Consider the following 15,168-nt stretch of genomic DNA (forward strand, 5'->3'; position numbering starts at 1 on the left):
GGGGTGGCAGGTACAGTGGTTCTGAGGCAGGAAGTGCCTGACTGGCCCCAGCCCAGGGCTGGCTTCAGGGTCCCAGTCCAGCTTCCACAGACAGCTTCAGATGAATCCCCCGAGGATAAATATGGTAGAGCCCACAGGAAGAAGGATGAATGGCCCCCAAGTCTCCAGAGCCCCACGTCACCACCCCCACCAGAGCTGGCGACACCTCCTCAAAGCTGGCCCCCCGGCTTGTGGATGCCAGGGTCAGGCACGGGGATCCCTGCATTGAGCTCTGGGCAAGGAGAGCCAGCGGGGTGGTGGGGTGGTAGGGTTGGAGAGCCCCGGGCCCCCTGCCTGCTCCCCTTCCTCCCTCACCGGCCTCACATCCCCAGGAGAGACCCTGCACCCCAGGGAGGCAGTGGGTGGGGCCCAGTGCCAGCTATGACCCCGGGGCCCCTCCTTCTAGCACGTAGTGGGGCAGAACGACCAGAGCCCTGCCCCTCCACTGAGACACCCAGAGCTCACTGCAGGAGCCCCCATACCTGACCCTGGCATCCAGACCTGGGAGCCAGCTTTGAAAACTAAAACATCCCCACTCCTCTCTCCCTCTCTGTCTAACTGAAGGTGCCCAGAGGAATGCTGGACGCTGTTACTGTCGGCAGTTGCTCATCAGTGTGAATCAGTTCTGTGCAGTTTCCGAAAAACAAAATTCAGAAACCAACTAGCTATGGGGCTGACGACACAGCAACGTGAGCTTTGCCTGGAATTCTCGGGGGGCACCTGCCGTGAGGGTATCTGCCTTACACCAGTCACACATCTTCACTGCGGTGGCTCCGCAGCTCCTGCAGGTTCCTGAGCACCTGTGTGTTCGAGTTTTGGGGCAGGACACAGGGATGCCCTGGGCCCAGCCTCTTCTCACCAGAGTCTAAATGCCTGCAAAGCCCTGAGCTGGAGGACCGGGGCAGGCCCCAGAGGGCACCCTACACACATGCCATCCTGAGTCCTCTCATAACCCAGAAGGCAGGGGCCTCTATTCCCCCACTTGACAGGTGAGGAAGCTGAGGCCAGGGAAGGCCAGGAGCTGCTCAAGGTCACACCTCAGCACAGAGGCTGCAGCCCCTGCCCGTCCCCTCTTCCCAGGGCTGCCTGGCTCCTGGCCCCAACTCTGCCTTAGGGGAGGCTGTGTGGGGAAGGTGGCACCTCAGGAGGTGGCTCCAGGGTGCCCTCCAGCCAGCATACAGCCCCTCTCCGGCTGGCCATATCCAGCACAGCCCAGGCTATGCGCTACTTGCAAGACAGGGCCGGACTCTCCACGGCCCATCCAGATGCCCGCTTCCAGAGTGGATGCCACTCCGGCTTGGGCCTCCCTTGTGGGTCCTCTCTGGCCTTGCCTAGGCCCATAGGTCCTGGGCTCACTCTCCTGGGCACCCAACCCTGTGTGGTCCCAGATTCACCAGCCCTCCTCCCTCCAGCCTCACGGAGGAGGTTGGGAGGCTGGCCAGGGCCCACCCTTAGCGCCCCCCAACCCAACACCCCCAGCCTCCACATGCCGGAAAAGGCCATGCCTCTCACATGGACACAGCCCTCCCTCACTCTTACCAGTGCAAAGTCTCTTCCTCCAGGAAGTCTTCCCAGACCTCCTCTTTTGGGGGCCCTTGGTTCCCAGCCCCCAGCTATCAGCCAGTTCAGCCCAGATGAGAGCTGCACATCAGGACCCTTCCTTTCCTGTCAGCGAGGTCACGGTGCCCAGCATCCCTCCCCAAGCCCAGCAACAGGTAGACTGGGACACAGGTGTGGGCAGACTGACCTGGGATTCACCCTGTGCCTGCCTTGGACCAGGCATGGCCTCTCTGGCCATCGGTTTCTCAGCTCTGCCACAGGCCCATGCCCCTCTCTCCACAGACACTGCCCCATTTCTCATTTCCTGTCCCAGCACCCTCAAAGTTCTAAGAGCAGCCCAGGCCCCAGAGCCCCAGGCCCCCCCAGGCTGGCTCTGCTCTGTCAGACCCACAGTTCTGCCAGGAATTCGTTCCTGCTGGTCCCCGGCCAGCACAGGGACACAGGGAGAGCCCCCGACCACCTACCCGAGCCCCAAAATTGCCCAACATCACTTCCCAGGCCAGCCCATGCCCAGACCAACCCTCTGCATTCTGGCCCCCTGTCCTAACCTCACCTGCTAAACCCCGGCCCAGGCACTGTTTCCCTCGGAGGCTCCAGGAGGCCGTCATCCACCAGCATTTCCTGCCTCTGCCTGCTGGGCCCTGCCCTCCCCATCTTGGCTCCGGGGCCTCTGCCTGACTGTGCCCACCCAGGGCTCACTTCCCCTCCCTGGGCCCAGTGCTGCCCGCTGCCCACCCTCCCTAGCTCACACTCTCCAGGTACCTCCAGGGCCTGGGTCTGCCACAGCCGGGTGGAGTGCGGCTCCAGGGCCTCTAGCCAGGAGGACGAACCTGTTCTCCTGGTTTGTGGCTGGCGCTGAGAGGGGCTTCCCGAGGGCCGCACCCTAACGGTCCTGTACCTGTACTCAGGGCCAGTATGTGGGTGGCCCTTCCTCAATCCCCAAACCGATTTATAGCTAAAGAGAAGGGAGGGGACACGGCCACACCCCTGAAGCCAGAACTGCCACCCTGGGCAGGAGGCACTCCCCTCAAGCGGCACCAGCGCCCACCCCTGCTCTGCGCTCCAGGCACCTGCCCACCCAGGGAACCCGACCTGCTGCGTCCAGCTCCTGGGCCCACCCTGCCCTCCTCTGGGTCCTGAGTGGCTGCTGGGTGCCAGGCAGCATCCCAGGCACAGCAGTCCCCCGTTCTGGTGCAGCCCATACCCCACCACAGAGGGCACAGGGGGCAGCACCTGCTGATGCACCAGATCACCTGCTGGGCTGCCCACCACACTGGGTGTTGGGGAGGAAATGGGGATACGAACGGTGGGGCTGAGCCCCGAGCTCCCTCTCCTCCCCAGCCTCCGAGCTCCCCAGAGCACTGGAACTGGGTTCAGCAGAGCAGCACAGGGCCTCCAGAGGAAGGATGTCGGAGGGTACGACACACCTGCGGCTGCTGGGCGGAAGTGGGTGAGTGTGACGGGCAACGCTGAGAGCCCTGCTCCGGCGCAGGCTTGGTCTGGGAGCTTGCTGGAAACACAGAACTGGACCTCAGCCCAGGCCCATCCACCCAGACCTGCACCATGACCAGACACCAGATGATGTGTGCACTGGGCAAGAGTGAAGTCGGCTCTTAATAAACACCAGTTGATTATTACCCAGTCCCATTCCACACACCAGAAGATGGAAGCCCAGGGGAGCTCAGATGGAACGGGTGTGAGAGCCCCCTGTAAACCGCAGGGTTGGCGGAGGGCACAGTGGGCTTCGGTCAGAGGCCAGCCAGGAAGCACTCCTGTGCAGTGTCCCCAGTAGCCTGGTTTCGAAGCTGGGCGGTATATAGGCTGAGTGGCAAGAGATGGTGAGGTATGTCGGGGCTTATCGATTCAAGAACAGGCTCCTCTAGGATAGAAAGCACCACCAATAGGAATAACACTCGGTTTAAAGGCTGTGGTGATCCCCTGCTGGGGCCTGGCACGTGGCTGTCAAGAAACCGAAGACGGGGGCCAGGCCCTGTTGGCCACTTCTGCCCAACGCCTGTGGTTGCTCTCCCTAAAATCCACAGCCTTGGCCGGGTGCGGTGGCTCACGCCTGTAATCCCAGCACTTTGGGAGGCTGAGGCAGGCAGATCACAAGGTCAGGAGACCGAGACCCTCCTGGCTAACACGATGAAACCCCGTCTCTACTAAAAATACAAAAAATTAGGCAGGCGTAGTGGTGGATGCCTGTAGTCTCAGCTACTTGGGAGACTAAGGCACGAGAATGGTATGAACCCCAGAGGCGGAGCTTGCAGTGAGCCGAGATCGCGCCACTGCACTCCAGCCTGGGTGACAGAGCAAGACTCCATCTCAAAAAAAAAAAAAAAAAAAAAAAAAATCCAGTCTCCAGCCTCTGCCTTCCTGCCCTCAATCCCCGAAGCAGAGAGGGACAGGGTTTGTGAAAAGTCCCGAGAGCTCAAGAGGGGGCTGCCACAGGGAGACAAGGGCACCAAGCGGCAAACGGCCCTCCCCTGGCAGGACCCCCCATGCCCCACCCCAGAACCCTGGAACCCGCCAGAGCTCCCTGGTTGGCTGGTCAGCCAGGACATGGAGACCCCTCCAGGCGCTTCCTTCCTTCCGCGGTTTCGGTTTCAGGCAGATGGTCGCTCCACTTGGCGGGCGGTTCTGATCTAGATTCGATTGCCTTTGGGGCAAAACTCCCCACCTAATCCTGTGTAACTCTACAAGGGAGCCCGGTGGAGAGCAGACGGGCCGACGCTGCCACCTGCTGGCCATCCCAGGATAGGACCCCCAAATTCATGTCATCCTCAGGAAGGACCCTCGGGGTACCAGAGGCCTTCGAAGCCCCAGTGAGTGAGGAAATTGAGGGTCGCGGGTACCATTACAAGACGCAGCCAAGGCCTAGAGCCAAGGCTTGAACCCTGGAGGACCCCCAAACCCCACCTGCCCAGGAACAGCAGACACTGGGACAGTGTTTTGGGTCCTGCCCAAGCCCCTCCCACTGTGAGGCTGGGATTTGTCGCCCAGGGTGCAGGTGAGAAGAGTGGGGAAAGCAGTCCTGAGTCTGGGCGGCGGTGGGGAATGCCTCCCAGAGCAGGCCATCAGTCAGGGGTCCATCCTAGAACGGAGCGTGAATCCAAAGGAGCCAAAGCCTCCTCCTCAGAATCAGACTTGGCGCTGTGAACCCAGGGGCCAGAGCAGTTCTGGGCCAGGAAGGGGAGCTGCGTCTCAAACTGTTATCTAAGCATTGACCAGAACACACGATCACCTCAGCGGTTCCATGTGGGCGATGCCGGGCTGCCTGGTCCACGGATGAGGGGTTCAGCTCAAGGTGCCCAACCCAACCAGAGGGCAGCCTCTGTGTCCAGGAGACACGTGTGCACCCGCGGGGTAAGAACGCCAAAGGGGTGCAGGTGGGGGGAGGTTCAGTAGCCAGAGGGCCTGCGGGGCCACCCAGGCCATGCCCCTTCCTGTAAGAGGGGCCATTCCTGCAGGGTGGGGCTCTGGCTTTGTGACTGGGCTGTGCCAGTCTGGGTATGATCCCACAGCTGAGCCCCTGTAGATGTAGGTGAGGCAAGGAACCCCACGCCCTCCCCACTAAGGTCAGCGGGACACAGACGCCCCCTTGTCGGTACCCTGCCTTCCTCCTGCAATCCTGCAGGACTCTCCAGGGCCAAGTGCTGCCTTTGGGGCCAAAAAGACAGCGCCTTCTCCTTCGCCTGCCCTGCGGCCATTCAGAGATATGCGGGACACCTCCTGCCCTCCCTGGCCAGGTGGCCCCAGAGGCACAGGCCGCAGACACCGCGGGGGACCTGCGTGGGCCTCCAGTTCCCGCCCCAGCCCTTCCCATCCCCAGTTCAGGGCAGGTCCAGCTGTGGCCAGCGGTTGGGGAAGGCTCTGTGCTTCAGGCCTCCCTCTGCTCCTCCCCTGTGAGCAGAGGGGTCGGGGCGCCTGCGATGTGGTTCCCCAGAGCACCAGCGGGGCTCAGGCCAGGCAGGGTGGAGGGTGGAGTGCCACCTTCCGCCCGTCCTGGAACCACGCGGCGGCCTCCCGGTTGCCCCCCACCTGCCAGGCCCTGCCTCCCGTGGGCACCAGTGGGGAGTCCACACCAAGCCGGCCATGTGCTTTTCGCGCGGGATTACTGGGGAAGCCGGCTGCTCGGTACCTGGAAGGTCCCGGGTCTCGCCTCGTGCCCCTCTGGCCCCCAAACCCACCGGCACCCCGGAACTAGCCAACCGGTGCTGAGAGCCCGCGCAGCTCAGAGGGAGAGAGGGCGGGACAGCCGCGGGGGCGCTGGGAGCTCGGCTTCCCGGAGAGCCAAGCGCAGGCCTCCGTCTCCCCAGCCGCAAATAGGCCCGCAGCGTCTCCACCCCGCAGCACTGTCCCCAGTGGGAGGGCGGCCCGTGGACGTGCAGGGAGCACGGCGGGGGCCCGAGGCAACGCAGGATCCTGGGGGCGCCGCACCCCGCGGCGCTAGCCCATCCCGCGGCCTCGCCAGCGCCTGTCGCCCGCGCGCCCCGCCCCCACGCCGGCTCCTGGGCCCCGCCCCGCTCCGCCCCGCTCTGCCCCGCTCTGCGCCTCCGACTCCCCCTGCTGCCCCGCCCCGCGCCGCGCTGGTTCGGACTCCAGCCCCGCTTCCGCCCAGGCCCTGGCCCTGGCTCCACCTCCAGCCCCGGTCCGGCCCCGCCCCCGCATCGTGACGCAGAAGGTCTGCGCCGTACGCCGAGCCACGTCGCGCTGTCATCAGGTCTCGCCCGCGTGGCTGTGGGCGTGGCTAGCGTGGCTTCTCGGGACCACCTGAACTCGCGGCCATGGTCCCGGCCGCCGCCAGCCCCCCGGAGGTGATCCGCGCGGCGCAGAAGGACGAGTACTACCGCAGTGGGCTGCGGAGCGCGGCGGGCGGCGCCCTGCACAGCCTGGCGGGTGAGGGCCGGGCGCGGCCGGATGTCCTCGCAAGCGGCCCAGGGGGCGTTGCCCCTCATGGAGGCGGGGTGTCTACCGTGTGTGGTCACCGTCGCCTGGGCCAGTCCCACAAGCTGGGACCCGGCAGTCTCCTTCGCCTGACCTGCGGCCATTCAGGGATATGCGGGGCACCTCCTGCCCTCCCTGGCCAGGTGGCCCCAGAGGCACAGGCCGCAGACACCGCGGGGGACCTGCGTGGGCCTCCATTTCCCGCCCCAGCCCTTCCCGTCCCCAGGTCAGGGCAGGTCCAGCTGTGGCCAGCGGCTGGGGAAGGCTCTGTCCCCTCCAGGTGTGCGGCTTTGGCAAGCGCTTCAGGCCTCCCTCCGCTCCTCCCCTGTGAGCAGAGGGGTCGGCGCACCCGCGGCGCGAACGCCTCATACCTCGGTCCCGTTCACACTGACCCCGGCCTTTCCTAGGCCTGACCAGCCGCCCAGGCCCCTCGCCCTTCTGACCCCAGGGTAGGCTCAGCCAGGCCCTACCTGCCTCACCAGGCCGTGAGCTGAGTACAGAAGCCAGTGTACTCAATGAAGCAGCGCCTGTCATCCCAGCAGTTTGGGAGGTGGAGGCGGGAGGATCGCTTGAGCCCAGGAGTTTGAGACCAGCCTAGGCAACAAGGCAACACTCCGTCTCTACAAAAAATCTGAAAATTAGCCGGGTGTGATAGTGGTGTCTGTAATTCCAGCTCCTCAGGAGGCTGAGGCAAGAGAATCGCCTGAGCCCAAGGGATGAGGCTGCAGTGAGCCATGATTGTGCCACTGCACTCCAACCTGGGCGATGGGGCCAGACCCCATCACCGATTAAAACACGAAGAAAAAAAAAAAGAGGCCGGATGCGGTGGCTTAGGCCTGTAATCCCAGCACTTTGGGAGGCCCAGGCAGACAGATCACTTGAGGTCAGGAGTTCGAGACCAGTCTGGGCAACATGGTGAAATCCTGTCTCTACTAAAAATACAAAAATTAGTTGGGCATGGTGGCATGTGCCTGTGATTCCAGCTACTCAGGAGGCTGAGACAGAATCACTTGAACACGGGAGGCGGAGGTTGCAGTGAGCCGAGATCATGCCACTGCACTCCAGCCTGGGGGACAGAACAAAAAAAAAAAAAAAGCAACGCCATCAGGTCTTTGGGGGTGGGGCCGGCAGTTGTTAAAGGCATCAACTCCCAGCAGAATGTTTCATGGAGCAGTGGCACTAGAGCCCAGTGGCAGGGGTGTCATGGCAGCAGGAATAGTGCTGTGGGACAGGAAGAGCATGGGTAAATATCAGAGGACAGCCAGGCTCCCTGCCAGGAGGGTCGTGGGTATCAGGTGGGCAGCCATTGGCAGATTCTGAACAGGAGAGTGACAAGAATTTTTTGTGTGTGTCCATATTTATTTTACAATACACTGGGCACTTAGCCCTGTGCCAGACACTGTTCCCGGTGTTTTACAAATATTAACTCATTGAATCTTCAAACATCCCTACAGGTAGGACTTACTATGACTCTTCTGATAGATGAGCAAATTGAGATTCCAGAAAGATCTCACAGCCAGGAAGTTGGAGAGCTGCTGTTTGATGCTAGACAGTTGGCCTCTGGCCTGTACTCCTACTACCCCAGACCGTCTTTCCATGTTGCCCTCATAGGCCCTAGAATGGTTGCTCAGGGGAATCCCAGAGCGAGAGATGGGCGCAGGTGGGAGGTTCTTAGCAGACTGTCTGCAGCTCACGCTAAGGCAGGTCAAGGTGGAGACAAGGTGGTGCCTCTGGAGACAGAAGCAGAGAGGGAGGCCAGGGAGACAGTGTTGGTTTCATGGAAGGGACTGAATCTGGGCCTAGACAACTTGGGGAGGACTGTGGTCCCTCATGCTCAGGGCATGCCCACCAGCTGCCCCAGACTAATACTGTTTCTCCTCTCAGGTGCGAGGAAGTGGCTGGAGTGGAGGAAGGAGGTTGAGCTGCTCTCAGATGTGGCCTACTTTGGCCTCACCACACTTGCAGGTAGAAGCCCCCACTGGTCCTCAGGACTGAGGGCAGCCACACACACCAAGTCCGGGGGATGGTGGCCAGGGGGCTGCCCAGCAGTGTGAGAAGCTCCTGGAGCTGGCCCGGGTGAGGCTGCCTCAGGGAAGTGCAGGAGGTGCTGCTCCAAGGGAGACGAGGCGTCAGCTCCCAGCAGGGAGCCCATTTTTCCAGGCTTTGTGTGTCCCTGGGGACCCACCCAGGTGCCATTGAGACCCATTTCTCAGTGGCCAGCCCTGGTAGCACAAGTGAGTCACAGTGCTGAGCTGTCATAGGGTGCAGTGCCCCTGTCGGAGTGCCCTGGTGGAGCAACAGTGCTGAGCTGTGTCACAGCGTGCAGTGCTTGTGTGGCAGTGCCCTGGCGGCGCAGTGGCGGGCCTGTGGCCCAGGCTGGTCGCTACTCTGGAGAGGGAGTTGTTGACGGAGGCTCTCAGGCTCCCAACCCCAGCTCAGCATGCAGCAAGGACCGCTGAGCGCCAGCCTGGTTCCCTATGAGGGGCTCCCCCTGGGCATCCTGCCGCCATGGAGAGCATGCTCGGTGGGTGGGAGACAGATGTGGCTGCGTCACAGGGCATCTTGGGAATTGAGGGGCTCTTAGAGATAAAGACCACGTCTTGGGGAAGAGCATCTTCCAGAGCAGCAGAGCAAGCAGCTGGGAAAGGCCCTGAGAAGAACACATCCTTGGCCGTTTGTGGGGATGATCCCGGGGGGCTCATGGGTTTTCTAAGCCCACAGCTTTCCCTGTGCAAGGCTTGGGGCATTGCAGGGACTTGGGCAGGGGAGCGGCCAACCACTGGCTAAGACCAGACCTCAGGGGACAAAGTTGGGCTCAGGGAGACTACAGAGGCTGACAGTCCCCCATGGGATGGTGGTGGTACAGAGCAGGGGCGGCAGTGACGGGGTGAAACACGCAGGGAAGGTGCATGCAGGGTGCCCCTTGGGCTTGACCTCAGGAACTGGAGGCCTGGTGTCGCCATCCACAGAGATGGGAAGGGGTAGCAGACTTTTCCAGGTGAGGGAACTGGAAGCTGTCTTGGCAGGGATGGAATTGGGGGTGCTCATCTGAGGATACATGGCGATATCAGGTAGGTGACGGAACTGGATGGCTGGCACTCAAGAGTCAGGTCCAGGCTGGGCATAAATCGGGTGGTGCCAGCTGTGCAGTTGGTGGAGAGCCATGGGACTGGATCTGAGTGCTTGGGCCGGGGGAGGTGGTGGGGACAGCTAGGGAGAAAGGGGAAGGAGCAGAGACTCCTAGGGAGAAGCCAGGAGAGGGAAGGACACCGGACACCGGCCAGGCAAGGCTCCAGGAGCTGAGGGCAGCCATTGGCCAGGCCTGTCATGTGCTGCCTGAGGTCACAGTGGGCTTAGCAACAGAAGGTCATGTTGGCCTCAGCCAGCACGGGGTGGCAGTGGGCTCAAGGGCGACAAGATGACGCTGTTGACAGGAGCCAGCAGAGGGTCGGCTGGCAGGGGGGCTGGGAGCCTGTCCCCGAGGCAGCAGTCTCAGAGTCCACATACCCATCCTCTTCCTCGCAGGCTACCAGACCCTGGGGGAGGAGTACGTCAGCATCGTCCAGGTGGACCCGTCACAGACACGTGTGCCCTCCTGGCTGCGCCGTGGCGTGCTGGTGACGCTGCATGCCGTCCTGCCCTACCTGCTGGACAAGGTCCTGCTCCCCCTAGAGCAGGAGTTGCAGGCGGATCCTGACAGTGGGCGGCCTTCGCAGGGGAGCCTGGTGCCAGGCGGGCGTGGCTGCTCAGGGGTGCGGCGCTGGGTGCGTCGCCACACGGCCACCCTGACTGAGCAACAGAGGAGGGCGCTGCTGCGGGCGGCCTTCGTCCTCAGACAGGGCCTCGCCTGCCTCCAGCGGCTACATGTTGCCTGGTTTTACATCCACGGTGTCTTCTACCACCTGGCCAAGAGGCTCTCGGGGATCACGTACGTAAGTAGCAGGTGCTGAGGGCACAGCCGCTTCGGCCACCCTTGTCACCCCTACTGGACTTGGGTGTGTGCACAGAGCTGGCCCTCCAGGCCTTTCAGCCAACAGGGTTCCACACCCAGAACCTGTGTCAAGGCAGGAACCCAAATCCTCTGCTTGAAAAAAGGCAGGTTTTGTTTAGTTACACTTGGCTGAAAGATCCAAGGAAGTCCAGACCCTGAGGGCAGAATGGGCTCCTGCTGCAGCCCCACGTGGACACCAGGCCCTGCACTCAGCTTTATACTGACCGGGGGCCCTGGGTCACGCCTCACCACAGATCCCTGAACCTTGGCCCATGACTGCCCATGTCACTGCTGTGAGGAACAAGCAGCTTCTCCCAGAGTGTGTGAAGCATGTACTGTAGCCCCCGCCCCCGCCCCTCACCCCTCGCCCGTGCTTGGCCCAGCAGTCTGCCCCATCAGATGGCCGTTCCCACCTTCTCCCCTCCACAGCTGTCGGCACCTCTGCCCATCCTAACCCCCAGCTGACGCTCCTGCTTCCAGATTCAGCAACGAAGCCTCCCCCATGGTCCTGACACCATGTCCATCTGCCACAGCGTTAGACCCTGGCCCACCAGAGCCACTGCTGCACGAGCTCCTTCTAGAACAGCCCTCTGAGGAACCCCCTTTCTTCCGTCCCTAGAGCTGCCCTGGGCCCCTCAGCCCCCACTTGCCAGGCGACCCCACCTCCACACACCCTGAACAGGAGGCCACAGTGATCTCCCCGTCACAGAGCCAGTGGTCAGGTCTTCATTCTTAGCATACCCAGCCTCCCGCGTATTTGACGCGGTTCCTCGCCCCGTCCATGTTAGTGAGGGATTTGCTGAACTGCTGCGACAGGGGCTTGGAAACGGGGCTCAAACCAGCTGGGAGGCTCCCTCTCCTAGGACAGCCAGGAAGTGGCTGGACACCCAGGGCCCACGCTGGTGGTGTGACCTGCCACCTCTGTATGTGGTTCCCGGCCCTGGGCCGAGGCCATCTGGCTGTCTCCATTTCCCAGCCAGTGGAAAGGGACACGGGAAGCCGAGGGCAGCCAGCTGTCCTTCAGTGGCACAGCCAGTAGCTACACACATCACCAGTAGCATGAGGAGGGGAGCAGGGTCCCTAGGGCCATGTGCCTTGCAGCAGGGTAGCTGGTGGGCAGCGTCTACAGCCCGACATGTCTGCTCCCCCCCATCCCTTTCTGAGAGGTGGTCCCTGGACATCCATGTCCTCACCCCCTCTGCCAGCGCTAAGACTCCCTCTGCGCTGACAATGCCAAGGCCGGTCTGGAGCTCAGGCCTCTCCATCATGCTAGGCTGTGAAGCAGTTCAGACTCCCTGAACCTGCCCCTGGCTTGATGGTTTCTGCCGGGCGCTCCCAGTGCCAGGGAGAGGCCTGGTTCTAACACGCTCTGTGCAGACTGACCCTCCCAGCAGGCACTGAGGCCAGATCCCCTCAGGGTCCTGATGGGTGTGACACTGTCTGCCTTACAGCTCCGTGTCCGCAGCCTGCCCGGAGAGGACCTGAGGGCCCGTGTTAGCTACAGGCTGCTGGGGGTCATCTCGCTGCTACACCTGGTGCTGTCCGTGGGGCTGCAGCTGTATGGCTTCCGGCAGCGGCAGCGAGCCAGGAAGGAGTGGAGGCTGCACCGCGGCCTGTCTCACCGCAGGTGCACGCGGGGGCCACACATGGGGGCTGGGGGTGTCCTTTGCACTTCACAAGGACCTGTAAGGTGCACCCACCTTGACGCTCTGCCCCACCTTCCCCAGGGGCTCCCTGGAGGAGAGAGCCGTTTCCAGAAACCCCCTGTGCACCCTGTGCCTGGAGGAGCGCAGGCACCCGACAGCCACGCCCTGCGGCCACCTGTTCTGCTGGGAGTGCATCACCGCGTGGTGCAGCAGCAAGGTGAGGTGGGAGCCTGCTGGGGTCCTGAGATGGCTCAGTGGCTGCACTGGCAAGACACACCTGGCAAGGCCGGGCGCGGTGGCTCAAGCCTGTAATCCCAGCACTTTGGGAGGCCGAGGCGGGCGGATCACGAGGTCAGGAGATTGAGACCATCCTGGCTAAAGCGGTGAAACCCCGTCTCTACTAAAAAAATACAAAAAACCAGCCGGGCGAGGTGGCAGGTGCCTGTAGTCCCAGCTACTCGGGAGGCTGAGGCAGGAGAATGGTGTGAACCCGGGAGGCAGAGCTTGCAGTGAGCTGAGATCCGGCCACTGCACTCCAGCCTGGGCGACAGAGCGAGACTCCGTCTCAAAAAAAAAAAAAAAAAAACCCACCTGGCTGCAGCAGAAGTGGGGAGTCTGGCTCTGAGCACCCTTCAGGTTGAGGGTAGAGATGGGCGTCTTTTTAAAGGCTCCCAGGTAGGTCAGATGTGGGGTCATTGTGGGGGTTAAAGTTCCAAATTCACACGTACTGAGACTTTGCTGAGCACAGGTTGGGGCAGCAGCCAACCCTGAAAGGCCCCACACCTCCCCCATGCACCCCAGCATGCCCTTCCTCCTGGGCTCCTCACCACACTTGGAAACCCTGGCACACTGAATCACACCCACGGAAGATGCCGGCAGGGTGAGAGTGGCACGTTTCCCAGGAGCTGGGCTTCCTGGGCTGTGTCAGCTGCGAGAGCAGGAGGGAACCTCCCAGCCGAGCCCCACACCCCCAGCCCTGCCCCGGCCCCCACTGGGACTCGGCCTTCTGAAAAAAGGCTGGCTTTGTTGGTCATTAGTCAAAGGAAATACAACATTTATGTTCCATGTCATGGGCAGAGAACGTGGACAGGACAAGAGATGCCGATGGGGATGGGCATGGCCCAGTGGTCCCAGCTGCTGTGACCCCTTCCTCCTCTCTGCAGGCGGAGTGTCCCCTCTGCCGGGAGAAGTTCCCTCCCCAGAAGCTCATCTACCTTCGGCACTACCGCTGAGCCGGCGCCCAGGTGGGCCTGGACACAAATGACTTCTACGGAAGTCTGAACGCCAAGATTTAGTCTCAAGATGAACCTTACCTGCACAGAAATTAGAACATTCTCACAGGTTTTCTATCATGTAAGATACTAACCCAGCCACCCCGGGAGAGAACAGAAAGCTGTCCCTGACTGTGCTTTCTCAGCCCTGGGAGGGGCGCTAACCCCAACCTGGTATGACTCAGCTACTTTTTCAGGAATTTCACTTATTTGGACAGGATTTTAGGTTTCCCTCCCTTCCCCAAACCATACAGTTGAGAAGTAATTCAGAAATAGGTCAGAAGACACTTTATTCATTTATATTGTGAGAAAATGGTTCCATCAGGCTTGTGTTAAGGCAATGGACTGAATGAGTGCATGTTGAGTTGGGATGGGGCACGGGGGGCTGGCGGTTTCCTTCAGCCAGTGTGGTCAGAACAGCAGCCCCACGGCCCCCATCGGAGGCGGTCAGGCTCTCCCCCAGAGTAGCCGGGCAGAGAGAAACCAACCAAGGTCAGCACCTCCGTCTGAAGCATTTGGCACACACCTTCAAAACACATCAAGGCTGCTTCCAGTTTCAGAAAATAGAAATCTGCATCTCGGGCCTGACATGCACACAGAGCTCTCCTCCTGACCCAAACGCACTCGCGTGCCAGGTCCTGGGGATTGGGGGGCTGCCGGGGCGCCCAAGCCCTCTCCTGGGGGCCCGCTGGGCAGGCGACCTGCTAACCCAGCATCACTGCTGTGCTCAGCCCCTCAGCTCGGCCCTAGCCTATTTCCTGCCTCCATTTGACATTTCCAGGTTCTCAAAATTGCATTTAACCTGTGCCAGAGACTTCACCGTAGGCATCTTTAATAAACTAACTCCACCAAAATGTGGGCACATTAATAACAAGATGGAACTTGAGATTTCCTAAAGCGCAGTGTTAAAATGCCTCGAGGGCGTATGCCACATTTCCCTACTGACCTGTAGGCAAGGCCGAGGCCTGGCCAGCAGCACCAGCTTCCAGCAAAGACCCCCGCAGACCATGTCCTGCTGTTTGACTTAGGAATGAGGATGACCCTGTATTCCCGGGTTAGTCAAGGTCAGCTTACCAGGGGCTGGGGTGGGGAGGCTGTGACCCTCTAAACTGGGAGGAGCACCAAGAGAGGCACTGGGGCTGCAGCTGGGTGGGCAGATGCCACCGTGGCTCCATCCGTCAGCACCCAGTCCTTCGATTCACACTGTGCTCGGGCCAAGTGCACGCGACCTCCTGTCACATCTTAGGCCTGAGCGCTTATTAGGAAAACAGTATGGAAAGTGACAGACACTGCTGTCTGGAGTCTGAGAATCCAAGTGTCTCAACACAGTACCAGAAGCACCCCCTGGGAGCAGCCCTTGCTGTCCTGGGCCAGGGACCCACAAGCTTGAACGTGGCCTCAAGAGAGGAGCTCAACGTCGGATATGCAAATACTGGCACAAGAAAATCCAGACAATCATCTTTCACCGTGTAAATTCTAAGACAGGACACGCCGCCCAGAGTGAGGACCCAGGAGCGGCCTTCCCTCGCGTCTGTGTCTCGTCTGGGGCCACAGCTGCGACGTTCTGCTGTTGGAAAACGGGTTCACCTTTTGGAAAAAGGCCAAACGAAAGTTGGGCTTTCTTGTGTCCAGCGACTGTTGTGTTTAGATAAAGACCTTAATAAAGGTGGAGTTAAAATCACTTGGTAAGATGTTGAGTATTTTATCACATCAA

At 61.2% G+C, this 15,168-nt stretch overlaps 1 protein-coding gene across 2 annotated transcripts; it reads left to right on the forward strand.

The window, feature by feature from the left end:
* The first annotated feature begins 6,306 nt into the window (after positions 1 to 6,306).
* On the forward strand, positions 6,307 to 15,135 carry PEX10 (peroxisomal biogenesis factor 10). Of its 2 annotated transcripts, XM_007980924.3 has the most exons (6): positions 6,311 to 6,498; positions 8,431 to 8,511; positions 10,072 to 10,478; positions 11,989 to 12,164; positions 12,265 to 12,400; positions 13,347 to 15,135. In XM_007980924.3, exons 1-6 carry the CDS (start codon positions 6,387 to 6,389, stop codon positions 13,413 to 13,415), a joined length of 981 nt encoding a protein of 326 aa, XP_007979115.2. In that variant the 5' UTR covers positions 6,311 to 6,386; the 3' UTR covers positions 13,416 to 15,135. The 2 variants fall into 2 exon arrangements, with proteins under 2 accessions (XP_007979116.2, XP_007979115.2); XM_007980925.3 differs by lacking the exon at positions 11,989 to 12,164 and having other exon boundaries at positions 6,307 to 6,498.
* The last annotated feature ends 33 nt before the right edge of the window (positions 15,136 to 15,168 follow it).

The sequence above is a fragment of the Chlorocebus sabaeus genome, chromosome 20 (assembly GCF_047675955.1).
Source record: "Chlorocebus sabaeus isolate Y175 chromosome 20, mChlSab1.0.hap1, whole genome shotgun sequence".
Taxonomy (NCBI): Eukaryota; Metazoa; Chordata; class Mammalia; order Primates; family Cercopithecidae; genus Chlorocebus; species Chlorocebus sabaeus.

What these genes read in the sequence shown, in the direction of transcription:
- PEX10 (XM_007980924.3), top strand. Translation starts at nt 6,387, where the DNA reads ATGGTCCCGGCCGCCGCCAGCCCCCCGGAGGTGATCCGCGCGGCGCAG. An exon ending in CGCCCTGCACAGCCTGGCGG is followed by an intron (nt 6,499 to 8,430) that starts GTGAGGGCCGGG and finishes TTCTCCTCTCAG; the next exon opens with GTGCGAGGAAGTGGCTGGAG. An exon ending in TGGCCTCACCACACTTGCAG is followed by an intron (nt 8,512 to 10,071) that starts GTAGAAGCCCCC and finishes TCTTCCTCGCAG; the next exon opens with GCTACCAGACCCTGGGGGAG.